Consider the following 20,080-nt stretch of genomic DNA (forward strand, 5'->3'; position numbering starts at 1 on the left):
GGATTTGGATTTCGGGGTGTCTTGAGAGACTATGGAGATGGATTAAAGGGACGGTGCACCGCAAAACTGGAGCAGCACGCGCGAGCACGCCGGGGGGGAAGGGGGCGACGGGACTCGGTGAATTCACGGAGCCCCCGGGACAGAGGTGAGTGTCTCAGGCTGTCCGATAGCGTGGCTCTCTTCCCCCGCATGCACCCCCCTCCAAGCAACCTCACCGCTCCTCCTGGCGAGCGGGGGGGGCAGCACATGGTTTTCACGTTCATAATTGATGATCTCACGCAATCTGCTGATTTTCTGCTTGTGTTGGAGTAACAGCTATGTTATCTATAGCCCTCGCGGCATTGTGTTCCTTTCTCGCGGCTCCTTTTGTAGCAAATTTAAACTATAACCCAGAGGGGGGAGAAAAACAGCTATTCAAACCAAATGCATGTACAAACATGCTTTCCCCTCCACGAAATATGCAACCATCCGGACCATTTTAAATATCTTATTGAATTTATATTAAATGATTGGAATCAGCTTAAAAGTAATGGTTGTATTTAGAGGTAGGTGAGCTAAGTTGCGTGGACCCTCCTCCACGTCTCTTTGCGCATATGGCCCTTTATGTGCCTCTGGCTGTGAGGGGCCCTGCAGTGGACATCGTGGCTTCGCAGCTAGCACTGCAACTTTCTTGATGGATGAGTACGAGGTGAATGGGAAATGCATAAACTGTACTTGTTACACTTTATGTTCATTAATTCATTTTCAAGTTCATGTATGTCAGTCATAAGAACAGAGACTTTACGCTGTGCAGATGTTAATGTTTAGTCAATGGCCATGGATCCATGTCAGTGCATACTGTGCCATACTATGCTATATACTGTATGGTAATATCATAACAGGAATCATTTCTTATACCTTTGTGGAATCAACCAAAACATATTTTTATTGCAAATAATTGGGTGTTTTTTTTGTTCTAATTTGCCAAAATTCAATTTCATTATAATCTGGTGGAAATAAGACTTTTCCTTGTATGATCAAATAAAAACTATGGTTTTCTTAAAGCAATAACAAAAAAACATACATTCTTGAGAACACGCTCACTAGTACCGTTCATCAAAAGACAATCAGCAGAATAAATGGATGTGATCGGCATGTTTTCCCCTCTCCTTTACATGTTTTTACAGCCCCTTTAAGTTCATGCTAAGGCTGCAACTCATAGTTATTTTATATTGAATGATGTGCCAAAGATCTCTTTCTTGATTAATCAACTGTTTAGTTGTTTTAGAAATATCATGAAATAACCCAAATATGTCAAGTTTACTATCACATAAGACAAAGAAGGTCGTGTTTGGCATTTTCTTGCTTAAAAAATTACTTAAATAGTTATGAAGAGAGCTGCAGATTAATTTGCTGCCTACGAATTGATTATCTGATAGTTTTTGCTCAACGTCATTCAGTGCTGTTCAAATGTTTTATAATGCCAGTCAATAATAATACTCCACTAAAGTATATATATATATATATATGCTGTAGTATATAGATGGGCAAAACTAATTTAGGAAACACCAAAATAAATGAGCAGAGAAACCTAACAAAGGTAGATGCTTCCCAGCAGGGCATGATGGGAGATCACTGAATGGTTTGTTGTGTATTAACGTGAAGTAAAGCAAATAATATGGCCTTCGTGGTCACCAGATCTCAACTCAGCTAAACAACTATGGGAAATGTTGGACTGGCATGTTCGACAGCATGTCTCCACCACCATCATAAAAACATCGAATTAGAGATCCATTTTTGGAAGAATGACGTTAATCCCTCCAGTAGACCTCCAGGCACTTGGAGAATCTATATCAAGTAGTGCTGAAGCTTTAACACCTTACTGAGACACTTGATATTAGGTTTTCTTTCAATTTGTTACCTGTAGCGTACTTATATACGCATATATTAAACTACATATCTCCATATTCTATAGTCAGTGACGCTACTCAACAGCACTAGCCTGACGTACAAAAAAAACCTGCATTGCACTGGACTGTGATATACCCTAACACAGTCCCAGTCTAGCTCTAACACCTCCACCCCTACTCCTGTGTTGGTGGTCACTGAGTCTTGTATCTTCCTCTCTGTCTGACAGAGTGACAGACTGTTTCTGTCCACCGCAGGCTATACAACCCACTTCATTCACACACACACACACAGAAGTGATGTGCGTTGCTAAGACTATACACCCATGCAAACACTGCTGTGATGTTTGCAAGCACACAGCACATACATTTTGCAGTCATACACACACACACACACACACACATGTCGTGCCCCAGAGGACAAATGCTGGTGTGATAGATAAAAAGGCCTCCTTCTTCAGTAAAGAGGCTCATTTCGTGTGTATGTGTGTGTGTTGGAGTGAGGTTTAAGTGCTGACTGGAGTAGGTCACTGAGACCAAGCGGCTGGGAGAGTGAGACCCAGGATCGTGCGTCTTCCTAAGCTGCTTTCAGCTACACTGGAATCCATCCATCCCTCTCTCTGATCCCCCCCCCCCCACCACCACCACCACCAACCCCTCTACCCCCACCAACACTACCAGACACACACAAACTGGAGCCACACTCTTCTGCTTTCATCATTCTTCTATTTAATGTCTTTGATCTCCGCTTATCTTGTACCCAGTTCTCTCCTATTCTCCTTTCCTCTCCTCTCCTTTCCTCTCCTCTTCATTTCTAGCGGTCATGGAAATTAGACTGGAGAAGTCTTTGATTCTCTGTGCCTTTCAGTGCCTCAGGGTCAAGCCCTCTTATCTCGGAGAGAGACAGAAACGGAGAAAGGATGGATGGAGAGGAAGAGAAGGGGGAGCAGTAGAGGTAGCGAGAGAGATGTTAAGACAGAAGGACAGGTGGCAAGAGAAAGTGTAGAAAGGGCGAAGAAGCAGAGATAGCAATTCGTCAATAGATACACAAAAAAAGGCAAAACAGTGATGAGAAAGAAAGGCAATGAAAGTGCCAGTGAGAGAGAAATAAGCAAAGCTAAGCAAACACAGAGCAAGCGACAATTAAATGGAGAGACTGTAGATGAAAGGGGTAGAGATGCCTAGACAGCTTTCAGCCAATACGACTTTCTTCTAGGGTAGTATTTTTGGATCGAAGCCTCAGATCAGCTGATTTTGTGCTCATATTCAATCTGCCGGAAATTTGACAATTTGTGTGCCAGAAAAAAGGGAAATTGCAAGTAGAAAATGTAATTTACACAATAATGGGAGACCAAAACTCTCCAGAAAATCATTCTTAACAGTGTAATTAATTTTTAGTTTGCTCAGCAGGTCGGTGACACAATGTGCAGCAGGTTTCAGTGCGTGTTTTAGAGAGTGACACACACCTGGGGCTTTTGGGCAAAAGCAGATTCTCACATTCATCATATTGGCTAGTATGGAATTTCTATTAAAGAACAAAAGCAACAACAACAAAAGAATATCAGGACAGCTGTGGAAGTTGGTTGAAAAGGAGATAAAGTGAAGTCAGGAGAAAAGTGTTGGTAAAATGAAGGCAGATTGGTAGGAAGAGGTAGCGATATATGGAAGGTGATTGAGAAAGTGATAAGTAAAATGGGGCACAGAGAGGTAAATGGGGTGAGATTGAGTGAGCGAGAAGGAATGAAGTGGGCAGAGGACATATGTAGAGATAGAAGGACAGGCAGAAAGGAGAGAAACGGGGAGCTGTAAGGAGAGCTGTGAATATTTAACTCTGTTTAGTTTTCCATTCGGGCCCTTGGCTCCCACGTCTCTCTGATGCCTTCTAATCGCCTACAGGTTACTGATGGCGGGAGACGGCGGCATGTGTGTACGTCTAGAAGTTTGTGAGGAAGATGAATTTAGTGTGTAAAAAAAACATTTGGAAGTTAAAAGCATCCTTTTGAATTAATATTCTGGTTGCAGATTTAGCAATGACTTTTCAACGTCCTAATAACCTTGTGCGTGTTTGTCTGTGTCCTTTGTGCATGGGTGTAGAAACACTAATACAGAAACTCATTAACAAACAACACTATATCAAAATTGCTCAGAATACATCTTACTAGCAAGAGGTCTCATTCTTCAAACTAATGCGTTTTAATTTGTGCACTGCAAAACCTTTCAGCCTTAAAGGGACAGTTCACCCTAAAATCAAAAAATACGTCTTTTTCCTCTTACCTGCAGGGATCTTTATCAATCTAGATGGTTTTGGTGTGAGTTGCCTAGTTTTGGAGATATGGGTCATAATGGCTGCCTTCTTGAATGTAATGGGACGATATGACACTCGCCAAAAAAAGATTTTGACATTTGAAAAACTCAGCAGCAACGTCTCTTTTTAGAAATCATGACGCGGTTTACCCAAGATAAGCCCACAGACCTTGTTGTGAGCAATTCCATCGTTCCTACAGGAAACTCACAAAAACAGTCTTGATAAATAGCTCTAAGGGGACAAATATGTATTTTTGATTTTGGGATGAACTTCCGCTTTAACCAGCCTTTGAAAAGCTTTTCAACCTATGCTTCATTAATCAGATTAATCAGGTTCAGGCCTGGCAGAAGTTAGAACGTCTTTTTGATGCTTTCAGAAATATTGATTGAAATCAATGAAAAGCGCTCTGAAGCCTCCTCGCTGACAACCAATCTGTTACCCCAACAGGCCTGGACTGGTCCCACCCCAAGATGACTTCCCCCAAAAACAAAGCCAAGAAGAAACAACCCAAAGACAGTATGACGCTGCTGCCATGCTTTTATTTTGTAGAGGTATGTGTAGATAGATTGATGAATCACCTCATTTGATATACCAACGCTTGGTCAACATGACTCACTACATCTACTGAATCAATCACTAGCTGAATCACTCTCTCTGCTGTACGCTGTCATACCAGTCGTGATTTTTTTTATTTTATGTAAATTGCATCTGGATGCATCTGACCTCTACTGAAAGCAGAGTTTGATGTTTTTCACAAGCAAATATTATGGTGTCATCACTATCTTCTCGTCCCTTTTGTGTGTTTGAAGGTGAGTGTTAGTTGTTGTGGTGGGAGTTGAGATAAGACATTGGATGAATCACCCCTTTCCAGGCAAATATTAAATGCTAGTCACTCTTTGCTTTGTCCTTGTGTGTGTGTGTGTGTGTGTGTGTGTGTCTAGCTCCCCATCGTCCTGTCCTCCTTGGTGTCCCTGTACTTCCTGGAACTGACAGATGTGTTGTCCCCCGCGATGGTGGGCTTCCGTTGCCACGACCGTGACCTGTCCATGCCCTACGTGGAGACGGGTGATGAGCTTATCCCTCTGCTGATGCTGCTGAGTTTGGCCTTCGCTGGTCCTGCAGCATCTGTAAGTCCATCACACACACACACACACACACACATGTGACACGATTTAAAAGGACATTTTTTGGGGTTTTGTTAGATAATTTTTTAGGGTTTTAATGCCTCTATTAGTGTTGCTGGAGAATGGTAGGTTAAGGGGGGGGGGGGAGGAGATGACATTCAGCAAAGGGCCTTGGGCCAGAATTAAGCCCGGACCGCCGCCAAGGACTCAGCCTACATCGAGTGAGCTCAGGGTCACCCCAAATGAAATTTGAGGCAATTTTGCACTTCTTCCTTGTTGCCAAGACTCATGTGTGCAAATGGGGATGTTGGACTAGCTTAGTTCAATTCATGGATGTCCATGGAACCAAGTACTAAATTCTCTTAAAAGTGGACAAATTTCCTCAAAGATGGATAGCTACTACATGGTAATTTATGTATTCATATTTGTTCCTATCTAACTATAAAGCAAAGAAAAAACTGTATTGGTGGGGGACTCAACAGTGTGAAATTTGATGCAATTTGGACAAGCGACACGATGGATATTAATAAACTTTAAATAAGCAAACAGCGTTCGGTGCTACAGCGGAGGCGGGGCTTCAAGTCTCTGCGGAGTCGAGCATGCCGTCCGCAGTGGGTCTTTACAGAGGATGTGTATTTCTCGTAAAAGGAGCTGCTTCTTGATCAAATAGAGAGAAACAAAATGAAGCTTAGGCAGGCAGCATACAGAATTATATAAAGCTGGTGAGTGTTACGTCAAAATCTGCTCTCCATTTAGCTCGGTTTTGGCCTCCACCAGATTCTGAGAAACATATCTTGGTCTTTAGCTTGCTGGGTGTTCAACCTTTTTACTGGCTAGTCGCTTACATTGACGTTTGGTGCTGATTAGGTGGCATGAATTTGATTTATTAGATCCTTGTCTCACTGCTGGAAACTGGACTGATGAGAGGTGAATTCACTGAAAAGCTTGTTGAGAAATAATTCCCTGTGGTTTGAGCCTTTTTTTTTTTTTTTAAACTGTTTATGTAAAAATGTTGTATAGTGAAGCTTCACAAGAACAAAATCTTCCCATATTGGAGTCAGAAGGATACATCTTGTCTCAGAGGATCAGCTATCTAATGTGTGTCGGGGTTTTGGGGGTTTGTTTGTGAGACAAATACACAGATCACACAAATATGCAAACGTGCAGCTTCTCCAACACTTGCAAAGCAAATTCAATCCCCCCCTCAGGAATGCAAAGTCAATGGACACATTGATAAATACACACCTGACATTCCAATACACACCCCATCAAGCATGCCACAGGCCCCGCCAATCAATACACACACACAGTCACACACACACTGCTAATACATCAGCGGCATGGAAACGAGCAGAGCTCTCCAACACTCATCTATCACTCAGATTGGAAGTGATCACTATTCGATAACACCTTGCCTCCATTCTCCCGCCGTAGCTCTCGCTCATCCCACAAATGGATATTTGACATTAATAAAATAACAGAGATAGCACTTTTACTCTTTTTCCGCTCTGATTCTTTTCTGTTATGTGTCTTTCTGTTGTTGTTCTTTTTTATAGTTTTCTCTCACTGCCTCACATTGTCTACTCGAGTTTATTACTCCTTACATTTTACCTACTTCTCTTCCTCTGGCTGTAGATTATGATGGGGGAGGGCCTGATGTACTGCTTGCAGTCCAAACTGAAGACGTGTCCCAAGTCGGAGAGCAGCATCAATGCTGGAGGCTGCAGCTTCAACTCCTTCCTACGCAGAACCGTGCGCTTCGTCGGTATGTCCAACTACCAATCCTTTGGGGGGGTGGCGGGCGTATTTTGGAGGGTACGTTGCTGTGGACCTAGCAATAGCTGAGGTGCAGCTGGCCTCAGGGTCCATCTTTTAGAGGGTCTCATTAACCGCGTGGTTTGTCAAACGGCATTATTTTTCCACGGATGCTTATTCTGTTGGTGATTGCATATAAAAAGCATTTTTATTACACGATCCAAAACAAGTGCCTCTCTGAAGTGATTGCTTATGCGGTGCATTTAAGTTAATTGGTAACTGCGTGAGTGTGACAGCATTGCAGAAGCAAGTGTGTTTGGATTTAGGTCTTTCTTATTTTTCAGCTTAATCACCACATACTTGCCTCCTTTGTTTTTCACTCCTTTTCTTTGAGGAAACACTGTCCAAATAACTGAAATATGGTAGTTAAGGTCAATTATGTTCCCGAATATCTAACGGTTAGTGAATAGATATAAGGGCTACGTTTCTGCTCATGTGGCTATTGGTGTTGGCAGTTTTCCACAAAGCATATTTTCTGTATATCGTTTCTAAATCACATGAACCAAAACTGATGTAGTGCATTGAAGTTAATTGGCCATTGATACAGAGGACTAATCCTTCACAGTAAGGTCAGTGGGAGATTATCATGTCTCCACGTGTAGCTCACATTTGGTCCTCCGGGCTAACAACAGAGTTAACTTTGTAAAGAACGAAATGCTGTTGTTTTTAAGATGGAAATCAGTTTTGGCTCAGACAAATTGCTCCGTTTACCAGCTGAGCCCCCAACTTGATTCCACTTTTTAGAGAAGGGAAATAAGCTAATTACATGAATTAAGTGAAGGGTGACTTAAAAAGAAATAGGCATGATATAACGCTCCACAGGAAATGTCTTGAGGCAAACTTTGAGCTTTGAAGTGAAAAGAGTAATTAATTCACCTTGCCAAATTTCACTGTGTGCGTAAAAAGCTTCACAACATTACAAACTGAAGGCTTTCGGTGTCACTTCTGGTTGTTGCTTCAAATTCAGTGTCTCTCTTTTTGTTTTTTCCCTCGTATAACTGCAAGTGTTCATAAGTGAGCGGCTCATAGTGAAGAAACCTCCGGGGCCTTTCGGTTCATCCACCAAGGCTGCCTTACCATCTCTATCTCTGTCCCTCAGGTGTTCATGTGTTCGGTCTCCTGGCAACAGCCCTGGTGACAGATGTCATCCAGTTAGCTACCGGTTACCACGCCCCTTTCTTCCTCACCGTCTGCCAGCCCAATTACACGGCTCCGGGGGTGTCATGTGACAACAGTGCCTACATCACACGGGACATTTGTATGGGGAAAGACCAATATGCCATCATGTCAGCCAGGTAAGACACAGCGATGCGTGCAGAGAGCGCTAAAACAGCATCCATGGACACACAGAAGGTCTCCATCCGTCTGAATTCAAAATCTGCATCCGCTTGTACAAAAGAATGGAAAACATATGAAGACACACAGATAGACAGTGCTTTCATTACAGGATATTAGTTTAGCTTCTTATCGATAATATCGTTATCGTGAATTCTTTTGGTCATGATGATCATGTAGTGAAAATCTAATATCGGGATAGCCCTAATTGCTACACATTCCTCTCTTGCAGGAGTGTATATACGCTAAATTAATTTGCATTTGAATAGGATTACAGGAGATTAAAATAGCGAAAGGATTTTTAAAATAATACCTAATAATAATAATTTTCTTGTTGATGATATGCTGCTTAGTAAAGTTAAGTGTTTATTTGTACAACAAGACTTGCACTGCCCTTACAAATTCCCAGCAGCAGCAGCTCATTTTGACTCCTGAAGAAAACTCTTTAGCAGCGCAGAGTGAAACAGACTAACTACAGCAGGTATTAGACGGGTATCAGACATAATAAGTCCAGACAGACAGAAAAGATTACAGCTAAATATAACTGATATAGGGATAATCCAAGTAGAACAAACACCTACATGTTTGTACTTCTATACTTGTGAGGATCCATATTTTCGTAACGCTATCTCTAGCTTCTAACCCTAGCCATGAAGGAATAGTTCAACATTTTAGATAATCCACGTATTATACGCCCTCCTATAACCTCGCAAACCCCTTCCTGGCCGCACCTGATTGGACGAACGCTTTTACTTGTAAGCTGTCTGATTTCAAATCGGACCAACATGACGGCTCGTTTGGAAACGTTCTCTTATATTACGAAAACACCGGAATGTGTTTCTAAAAAATATTTGAGGCAAGAAATAAGCCATTCAGTCGCTAAATCTGTTTTAATTTTAGATCAACAATGGTTAAACATTTTTCGGGAGTTTCCAGAGGCAGAGAGTTGGGCTGAACGGCCCTGATTTGCATAGTGTAGCCTGGACCTCAACTTTATGCAAATGAGGAGCGGCCAACGTGATGCCCCGTCTCTTGAAACGCGCCACATCGCTTCCAGAATGCATTGCACGGCTACTAACATGTACAATGAATGGGAAGCGTGGAAATTAAGGATCCTGTGGACACGTGCCATAACCTCAACAATTAGCATAAACTCAACCTAAAATGTAATTGTAAGGCTGAAGCCAAAAACCAAGTCTTGACCCTCAGACCTTAGAAAAAATAAGGACCAGCCAAAATGTACTCAGATTGGTCTTATTCACTCTCCCTAATGTTCCCACTAATACCCCATGGTATTCTGTTTGTGTTTATTAACGCTCACATCCAAGGATGCACGCTCAGTTTGACAAACACACAGTCGAGCAATCGCACAGGTTTCAATGTCAAATACGACCCTGACACCACAAAGTGCTTTATTCAGGTATATTCAAGAGGCAATAAACACTCAGAATCCGCTCGGCTTTTCTTTTTTTTTTGTGAAAAGATAAATCTCTTTTTGTCTCTTTGACTTCACTCTTTCACACCTAACTATCCCCTTTTCTCCCCCCCAGGAAAACATTTCCATCCCAGCATGCAACGCTCTCTGGCTTCGCTGCTGTCTATATCTCCGTAAGCTCTTTTGTGTTTGTGTCCACTGATTATGATGGATTTACATCATACACTATATGCTTGCATGTGTTTGCGAATGTATGTGTGTGGTTTATTGGGTGTCACTGTAACTTTTAAATAGTTAATCCTGTTTTGTTTTACATTTCAGTAAAATATTTTGTAATATATTAAAGGTGCTAAATTCCAAATTCAGAGCATTAATATAGCAGCAAATAACTATTTTGCTTTGTACAGATATAGTAGAGTAAGCAGAGAAAGTCTCTCTCTCTCTCTCTCTCTGTGTGTTGTAATCTGAGCTTCTCTGTGCTTTGTTTATGTAGCCGGTCCGGTCACGCGTGCATGTCAGTGCATGTGAGTCCTAGTGTGTGTCCTACTGGCTAGCTAATCACCACTGCTCTGCACTGCACTCGTACAGCCGGTACGGCTAAAAACGCCGTCCAAGCCAACATCGTCGTCGCAGAGGCGTAACGCCCCCCCCCCGCCCAGGTTAACCCTGTTAGCTGTCAGCACTGTCGCTGTTGTGTGCACTGTTTGTGCTGTTAGCTGCGTTAGCTGGTGGCCGCCGGCTCAGCCGTTTCCATGTTGAGAGCCGTGTGGAGGCAATCCCGAACTCATAGATATGCTTTGAATTTGGAATTTAGCACACGTAACAATACATTTTTGCATTAATTTCTTTATCCTTAGAAATTTTCTTTCATTTCATGAGTTTGTGCCGTTGACAATGTATCTGTTCAATTATCTGTGTTCATGATAACTACCCAGATGTTCTTCAGCTTATTATGATGCTGCTGGCAACGTAAGATTAGCTCCTGCATATCAGAGGATTTCTAGCTGCAAACAAATAACTGTCACTTCATACATAAATCACAATTACGTTATGGTGTTTCTCACTGAGAAATTTACGTATTTCAGACTACAGTACCCTCAGGCCAAAGAGTCATCCAAATCTCACATAAAAAAAAAGGGACTGAGAACAACAGACTTCTGTTCCGTTACATCCTAACGCATATTGGTCGTAGCTTTCTGCTATTCTGTTGTCCGGTGATGACGTTGGCAGTATGTGAACTGTACAGCAGTGTAGCACTGTAATTATCCTATGAGATAACACCCTCCTACACACACCCTCCTCCACCAATGGCTATTCGAGCTACTGGTCATATCGCTGCTGATCCACTGAGCCCAGAGTGTGCTCATTAAAACTCACCAGACCGATTTCTGATGAGAGAGAAAGGGCGGGAGAGGAGGAGGAAAGCAGCTGTTTTAGTTGCTAGAGTTACAGCATGTTATCTAAATGCTGCAAAGTTGAGAAGCAGCCAATTAACACTGCTGTCAGATCATTTCTTCGGTATCGTTCTACACTGCCCACCACATTAAAACATGTATTTCTGTTACAATGACATGAAATAATTTCACTTGTTTCCATACTTTCTCTTTTCTTTTTGTTATTTGCTGAAACCTGGCAGAAAAAGCCGACCACTTGATAAAATAGACATTTGAATTGCACTGTAAATGTCACCCTGACAGATTCCTGCTTGAAGAAAAGCTGGATTTTTAGGCTCACGACTAGATGGACAAGCTTGTTGAAGTGGATATTTTTGCAAAGCCTGCTTCTCTGTCACTCAGCTGTCCTCCACTTTATGTAATCGAAATAAAGTGCGCATGCAGAGAATTTCAATGTAAATCTATAAATATATTCTGTCTCCCCTCCCGTGTCCCTCCTGCTCACTTCCCCACTGTTTTACTGTCAAAGAATATTCATCTTAATCACCCCGTTTGCCTCATATGTAGCACACTTTTTTATTTCTTCAAACAGCTGTAACAATCAATTAAGGTGGCATCATTTACAGAATTGTCATGAAACAAAAACAACGCGTGACAGGTCGTTTTATGAAATGACACAGATAGATTAGCTTAGCGAAAAAGGTGGAAGCAGGGGGAAAGAAAGAGAGAGCGAACAAAGCGAGCTGTTTTTTTCTGGTCTTTATGCTAAGCTAACCGGCTGCTGGCTGGGGCTTCATATTTGACACATATAAGTGTGCATTGATCTTCTCATTTAACTCTTGGCAAGTGTATTGCCCAAATTATTCCTTTTATAACTAAATTTAAGATGAGTGTACTACACTCCTCTAAATTGAAAATCATTCTACTTGTGTTGCAGTGTGTTGTTATGGCTTTTTAATAACATATCCACCTTGTCCGGCTGGCGTATTTATGTGCGCCTCTCTCTCCGCAGATGTATTTCAATACCAGCATCAGCAGCACGACCAAGTTGCTGAAGCCGTTGCTGGTCTTTTTTTTCTGCATGGCGGCGGGCCTCGCCGGGCTGACGCAGATAACTCAGCACCGCAGTCACCCGATAGACGTCTACGTGGGATACGTCATAGGAGCCGGCATCGGAGTCTACCTGGTTAGTTCAAACAAAGTGCACACAAAAAGAAAAGATTTATCGGACTAAAGCCTGTCTGCAAAAAATATATTTAAGTGCCTAATTTACATTGCTGGTTTCAAGGTAGTTACCTTTTATGCCAAATATAACTCAAGTGAAATTGTCTTGAAATGGATTTCCTGTTTCAGGATTTAGTTTGTGACATAGGGACCTGCATATGTTTGTAGGCATTTTGGGGATAAGTTTTGTCCTCAGGGAATAGTTAACAGTCGGCACACAGCGTGGTGGGAATGACCAAATACATATAAATAGATTTTGTTTTGTTAATTAAGTGGTTTAGTTGTTTTGCTGTGACTGAATTGTTCCATTGTGCTATTCTAACGCTATCACAGCATGTGCTAACAAATGCTTCTTTTTTGAATCACCGCTCCCGTCTGTGTGGCTTTCATACATTTCTCTCCTAGCAGTTTTTTTTGGCAGGCTCTATATATAGCTTTTTCTATTACGGAGGGAAGGGAGAGAGAATGACTAATCCGATAAGAATTCTCTGGAACAATTTCACACTTCATTTTAAGAAAACTTGTCGTTGCCATTTTCCACGCTCCGTTTCTCCTCCTCTCACTCTCTTCCTCTCTCATCTTTCGCATTTTAAGAGGGGGAGCGTTTCTTCCTGCCATTAAAGGATGAGTTCTCAGAAAGGGGGATGAGAGTGAATCATGTTGGCCTCAGACTAAACAGAAGGAAGAGAAATGCTCATGATGCACTTGCATCCCCACTAAAAGGAATATACATTTATTCCCTCCCAAAGATTAAAGAAAACACATTTTCACACTGGGTACTTCTATCTCCTCATTTGTTTCTCCTCCCCCCCCCCCCCCATCTCTGTGTCAGGCTGTGTTTGCAGTTGGAAACTTCAAAGCATCAGACGAAGATGCTCCCTCTTTACAGAGACTGGCCCCAGCTCAGCAGAAGGACGGCCTGAGGGTGCTGAGCCAGCGGAGCCACGACTCCCTGTACAGGAAGACTCCCAGGGTGTCTGAGAGCAGAGAGGAGCTGGGGGTGGGGCTCGGGTCCGGGGCCCGTTGTAAGGTGAGGAGGGAAAAGGCCTCCCTGGCCTCACTTAAACGAGCGAGTGCTGATGTGGAGCTCCTGGCGACCCGCGGTCCCATGGGCAAAGAAACCATGGTAACCTTCAGCAACACCTTGCCCCGAGTCGCAAACGGCAACAGCCCCATCTCCCCCTCAGACGAGCTCCCTGCCACGCAGCGTCACATGACCTTCCATGTGCCCTTTGACCCCCAGAGGTCTCGGCAGATGGTGTCAGAGTGGAGGCAGCGCTCGCTGGACCTCCGCAGCCAGAGCTCGCGAGACGACGAGGAGGAGGGAATGGACGGGAGGGATGGAGGAGATGAAGGAGGAGCAGCGGCAGGAGAAGGAGACCAGGAGATGCCTTCGTCTCTTTATCCCACAGTGCAAGCCAACAAGGGCACCGCCACACCGACTGGAGCCAGGATGGTGGTGGCACCCCCACTCGTTTACATCCCTGAGGAGGCCTCTCGTCCGCCGCCTGTCTCCCCAAAGAGTGCCAAGACCCGCGCCAAGTGGCTGTCACTCACCGAGGGAGGAGGGGGGAAAGAGCCGGGAGCCGGGCCGATTGCTGTGTCGACTCCCCGCGTTCCCAACACGCAGCCCAACCAGCCGCCCAGCCAGCAAAGAGTCACTCAGGTGAGGGGGAAATTCGAAAATGAGTGCCTGCAAATCATAATAATTACATTTTTTTGAGCAGTCATTTTTCATTCTTTGATTTCAAATGGCATGCTGCCAGTTCTGAAAAATATAGTTTAGATAGGAGAAGAGATTTAATAGCTGGCAAACCCCAGATGATTTATTTTGTTGATGAAATCAAAACAGAACAATTTCACTGATTACTTTACAACATAAAATACTCTCACAAGGGTTCAAACACTTATTATAGTTGGAATAACATCTCAAAAAAGTTTCTGTGAGGAATATTGAATATGTTACTATTTCCTTTAACAGTGTTTACCCTAATAATTTACCTGAACTTTAATGTTCAGCTGTTTTGTGAATACAAATGACCGTAGTCTCTGCTTTTCTTGAGATTGAAACTTTATTGTTAACCTTGGAAACAACAGCAGTTGACAAAGCAAGGTAGTTACCATTTGCCAACTGATCTGGATCAACCGCTTGAGCACTCTTCTCTCCTTTGTACATTCTGACTAGATTGCTCTTCTGTCCTCCAGGTGATAGCCATGTCTAAGCAGCAGGGTCACGGAGCCACTTCGTCCACTAAGACGTCAGAAGGTGGCTCCTCCTCCGGTGGCGGGTCCAACTGCTCCGAGTCGCCCTATTACCGGATCCCATCCGATCGAGACAGCTGCACAGGCAGCAACCCAGGGAGCATCGCTGGCAGCGGGAGCATCGTCACAATCGACGCTCACGCCCCTCACCACCCGGTGGTGCGTGTGTCGGCCGCTAATGGCAAGCCGTGGGAGTGGAGGAACACCATCAGCGGCAACATGATGGCCGCCGACACGGCGGGGGACAAACACCGTGCATCGATGCAGCGGCAGGACAATGTCAACCACTACCGGGATTACCGGACGCTGCCCTTGAAAGCGGACTTGCTCTGCTCCTCCTCGGCCGGCGGCGGCGCCGAAGGAGGTCTCGAGTTGCCTCCCCCACCTCTCCCCACCTCCTCCTCCCCTCTGCCTCACCCTCCTCAGCTGTTGTCATCCCCTCTACCGCCGCCGCCTCCCCACTCGTCTCCTTCACCCTTGCCTCCCCCTCCCCACCCAAGCTCCTCTCCAATGCTTCCCCCGCTCCCTCACCCTGGCTCGTCTCACATGCCTCCCCCTCCTCACCTGTCCTCTCAGATGGCCCCGCCACCCCTCCCATCGTCCTCGCAAATGCCCCCGCCTCCTCACCCATCCTCCTGTCAAATGCCCCCTCCACTTCATCCATCCTCCAGTCAAATGCCCCCACCTCCTCACCCGTTCTCCTGTCAAATGCCCCCGCCTCCACATCCGTCCTCTTCCCCTTTGCCACCACCGCCTCACACCGCATCCTCCATGCCTCTACCTCCTCACCCATCCTGCTCCAGCATGCTTCCCCCTCCTCCCCATCCCGACTTACTGATGGACGGCCACAGCCAGGCGCTGTCCCGCTCCTCCACCCTGCCTCGTCGGCCCTCCGCCCGCAGCCATGCGGAGCAGGAGCACTACTACAAGGCCATGCAGAACGAGCGGATGTTATAGTCAGGACATCATTGTCATATCAATGATCGTACTTCAGGAGACTCAGCTGAAAGAGACAGTGAAACAAAGGAGGTTGTGGCAGGTGAAGAGAAATGTATGACTTTTGAAAAATGACAAAAAAAGGTTTAGAGACTCTGAGACCAGAGCAGCAGTTTTTGGTCAAAATGCTGGAAATGAAGAGGCAGCAAGGGGCAGAGGACCACGGGGAGGTCTGGCAGCTCACACACACTCAGCAGGGGATCTCATTTACTCCTGCTCACACGTATTGCCCACAGCGCCGGCTCAACGCTTCTGACTGGGAAAAGAACAGACAAGAGAAGAAAGGGAAGTCACAAAGTGCAGGGTGAAGAATTAAAAAAGCCCTTGTTCACCTAGTTTCGACACGCACATCCTCCGCGTTTCTTTACTACACATTCAGGGGGAGGAGTGGAAGAGGCTGCAGCTGAAAGAGAGATATCACAATGAACGGCCTGGGATTTGCTAAATCAAATTTCCCTTGAGAGGGGGGATAAGACTGAGGAAAGAAAACAACTACAGGCAATACTAGCTCTCCTTAAACCCGGCACAGCTGTTTGAGATTGCCAGCCACAATACACAGTTTGCAGTTGTAACCGGCTGAAACACTCAGTGCTTCAAAGAAAAGAATGCAGTAACGTTAAGTTCAACCACAGGTTGAAGAGTGCTAGCCACAACCCACAAAAGCATGAGCGTCTTTCAATACACAAACCAAATGGGGAAATTTATGTTTCACACCAAGTAAATTTGTCAGCATCCACCAGACTGAGCCGGCTTAGGAAGCGTCGCTTTCTGGTTTGGGGTGTGAGAAGGAGGAGGAGGGGTGGGCATAAGGAGGATCATGCACAGTTGGGCACCCCTATACAGACGTCACCGCATGGATTACTGTTGTAAACATGAGAGGCGGTGGAATGGAAGGAGAATTGTTCCCGAAAGTGAAGAGAATGGCTGGGCTGAGCAGCACAGCGAGCCAGCGAGCCAGCCAGTCTGTCTTTGCTGTGTGCAAAACCTGCCACGGAGCCTGAAGCAGCGCTCAGGAGATTAGCGTTTGTTTATCAAACCGTGCTTGCGCACTCTTCCCTCCGTAGCCCTTCGCGTCTGGCCGGCTCCCTGGCAAATCACAATGGTGACGGGAGTGTTAATGGAAAGCTGCCCAGGCGATGGTGCAGCCCGCCATCATCAGCCACATGCACATTGCCTCAAGCAGGACGAGTGCGACTAACGGTCTCTGTTTATACCTGTTAGAATTTGAAAGATGTTGGTACCACTTTCTAACCATGCATACCTTATTAGGGGTTTGTAAGTTGTTAATGATCGTTAATTTGTGCTTTATAGATCAGAAATAAGGAATATTGTATTAATGTGTTCTTATCTACAAAAATAGCTTTCATTGTCTTTTTATCGAGCTATTTCATTTTTCAGGTAGAGCTCCTCAGGAAGGCTAATACAATATTTACAGACTTATAATCCTTTATTCATCCACCCATCCACCCATTAGCTGTACCCGTTCATCACGAGAGATCGGCAGTCTGTCACAGGGCTGCCCTTAATTAAGTATGCCTTGTTAGAAAGTGATGCCAACGAACAGCCAACCGACACCGCGACGGGACAGCAAAACCTTAAAAAGATGTTGACAAAACAATCTCGACTGAAGGTCCACTTGCTCGCTTGCTCTGACGCGTTTGACCCGCATCACACGGTCCTCATCAGCAGATCTTGTTTCCTCACTTGCCATTGGAAAACTGCAGCTGCTGATGAGGATCATGTGATGCAGTCAAAAGTTCCAAGCGAGTAACTTCACCTCAAGTTGAGTTTGTTGGGCCAGCTTCTGTTTTTATACAGTAGGTCACGAAAGTGCTTACAGCTTAAAGGTTTACAACTAGTTTATGACATTTTTAGACAAAACGATTAATAATTATTAACCGTAGAATTTATCTAATTATTAACTGATAATGAATATAATCAGTAGTCTCATCCCTAAGAAACACGCTTCGAATCCCCAAGTTGAGAGGAAGTGCGTGTGTTCTTCCTGCTCCCTCCTGCTACTTGTATTTAAACTGCGTTGTATAAAGTCATTATCTGGTACTTCATCATTTCATCCATCCAAGTTTTTACTAACTAACAGAAAATATTCCGTCCAATGACAAGCTTTAATTTCGATCGTATCTTGGTCAAATTTTATTGAAAGACCCACAAACGTGTTGGAGTTGGTCTTAAGCCATGCACCAACATCTGAAGGGTACTTCTACTGATTTTGTAAAGTCGTGCTAGGAAGGGGCGGGTTCAGTGGAACAGCTTGTGTTTTGTAGCGGAGCTCCTCAGATGAGGAGCTGGTAGATGATGTTGCTTGTCGGTTAGTGCTGCATGTGTGTACGAGCGTGTTTTTTTAAAAACGTTACTTCTGTGGTTCAAGTCTGCACCGTTAACTTTGACGGACAAACGGACTACATTTTTCAGTACTGGTGATTATTGTACTACTTCATCCCCCAATTTTGACTGTACAAATACTTAATATTACCTAATATTATTAATACTATTATTATTCCGCAGTCCTCTTTTATGGGACAATGTTTTTTATCTGTGGTGATGTGTAACATTGATAACCCCGATTGAATAAAAAACGAAGACTTCTTAACTGAGATGTCATGTTGTGTTACTTGACAGCATCGGCTGCCTCAAAATAGAGAGAGGGTCAATGCCGGGGCGGCTTTTACTGCCACTCTAATGAAAAGGATCTTCTCCATTGATTCTTGTACTTTCACTTGCTCATTCATACTGTACACTCACACAGTGACATACACACTCGCATGATTACACACAGCCAGACTGATACGGCACACGCAACATTTGCTCCTTTTCCTGAGGTCTAGTGTCAGGTTTCCATAATGAATTCTGCGAGAGTGTTGGCCCATCCCAGATGACCTGCAGTGTGTGTGTTTGAGCATGTGCGCAGGCTGTGTTATGGTAAAGTGTGCCCCTTAGTTTATTCTGGTAATTAAATTCTAGCATGATTCAGGTGCATTTAGGTGTATGATGATGCAGATATGCGTCGGTGTGTGTGTACATTTTAGTACGTGGTCCAGATTTAATGAGGTTATGTGTCCATTCAGATGTGTCATATTTGTGCATTGTTCTATCTGTATGCATGTTTGAGTGTTTGGTTCGGCTTGTATGCATATATGTGTTTGTGTGAGTGTGTGTGTGTCACGACCTGGCTCTGACCGTCATGACCTATTCAGGGAGACGCAGACAGGTTACCAAAAGAAAAGAGTTTTATTCGACATAACAAGTCGTCCAATGACAAATGGTGTTTGGGACGAGCCGTCCTCGCTCCTCCACGGGGTGATAGGAGAGGCCCCTGTTGCCATGAAGGCGGGGCTTTATCCTGGAGCACTGGCCCAGGTGTCTCCAGTTTGCAATCCTGTCATTAAAGGGACACACACACACACAACCAGGAACGTGGTAGGGAACCGTCACAGTGTGTGTCCAGTGCTTCGGAGCATTGAGCTGTGTGATGAGGCCGTACAGGCAGTGGGGGTGCAGATGGTGTACTGAGGCCTGAGGACAGTCAGCCTGTCCATGACTCACACCCAGCAAGCCAGCAGCTCTCCCTCTCCCTCTCTCTCTCTCTCTCTCTCTCTCTCCCCTCAGTGTCCCAGAAAGCATAACACAACAAGTGTGTATTTGTGTGTGACGGCAGGAGGCAACAGAAAATGCGGACTGAGCTGTCTTTATGCATGTGTCTATTTTTGCCAGCCGGTGTATATGCTTATATCTGTGTGTGTGTGTGTTTGTGTGTGTGTGACAGTGAGAGTGGCTGTCCAGGGGAAGCTGCTGACAGTCTTTTCAGGACTGATTTACCGCTGCAGAACAGCACAAAGGCCTTTTGTCCGCAGCTCCTCTTTTATCTGACTCACTTTGTCACTATCCCTCTACCTACTGCCATCTCACCCGGCTCCTCATGAACCTTTACACATGGACGAAGGGGATTTGGAGCTTTGCAGTTTATGTCCTGATTTTCCTGCAGTTCTCAGTTTCTTGAATGAGGGATTAGGATTCCAAAGGGTCGCAGGGATCGTCTTGCTTTCAGTCCGATCAATACAGGGTGTAATTGTTCTAAAACATCGGGTATTGATTTTCTTCTTTTTTTTTTTGCATGAAAAGGTTGTTGTATATCAAACATATGTACAGGGATTGACAATATTGACAATAGACCCCAGCCCTTAAAAGGTTATTCCTTCTCAGGGTCCACTGGTGGAACAGTTCAGGAACCCGTGTTTAACAGCTCTCTTGAAGGGCTTCGTCAATTATGAAAAGGAGACGAACGT

At 44.5% G+C, this 20,080-nt stretch overlaps 1 protein-coding gene across 1 annotated transcript; it reads left to right on the top strand.

Annotated features, from left to right (window-relative positions):
• The first annotated feature begins 6 nt into the window (after nucleotides 1-6).
• On the top strand, nucleotides 7-17,210 carry LOC116383748 (phospholipid phosphatase-related protein type 3-like). Its single transcript, XM_031847816.1, has 9 exons — nucleotides 7-145; nucleotides 4,639-4,742; nucleotides 5,133-5,318; nucleotides 6,951-7,080; nucleotides 8,230-8,425; nucleotides 10,016-10,073; nucleotides 12,307-12,480; nucleotides 13,351-14,184; nucleotides 14,724-17,210. Exons 2-9 carry the CDS (start codon nucleotides 4,662-4,664, stop codon nucleotides 15,735-15,737), a joined length of 2,673 nt encoding a protein of 890 aa, XP_031703676.1. The 5' UTR covers nucleotides 7-145; nucleotides 4,639-4,661; the 3' UTR covers nucleotides 15,738-17,210.
• The last annotated feature ends 2,870 nt before the right edge of the window (nucleotides 17,211-20,080 follow it).

Source organism: Anarrhichthys ocellatus, unplaced genomic scaffold (assembly GCF_004355925.1).
Source record: "Anarrhichthys ocellatus isolate YVR2014 unplaced genomic scaffold, GSC_Weel_1.0 scaffold7, whole genome shotgun sequence".
NCBI lineage: Eukaryota > Metazoa > Chordata > Actinopteri > Perciformes > Anarhichadidae > Anarrhichthys > Anarrhichthys ocellatus.

What these genes read in the sequence shown, in the direction of transcription:
- LOC116383748 (XM_031847816.1), top strand. Translation starts at nt 4,662, where the DNA reads ATGACTTCCCCCAAAAACAAAGCCAAGAAGAAACAACCCAAAGACAGT. An exon ending in TCGCTGCTGTCTATATCTCC is followed by an intron (nt 10,074 to 12,306) that starts GTAAGCTCTTTT and finishes CTCTCTCCGCAG; the next exon opens with ATGTATTTCAATACCAGCAT. An exon ending in GCCAGCAAAGAGTCACTCAG is followed by an intron (nt 14,185 to 14,723) that starts GTGAGGGGGAAA and finishes TCTGTCCTCCAG; the next exon opens with GTGATAGCCATGTCTAAGCA.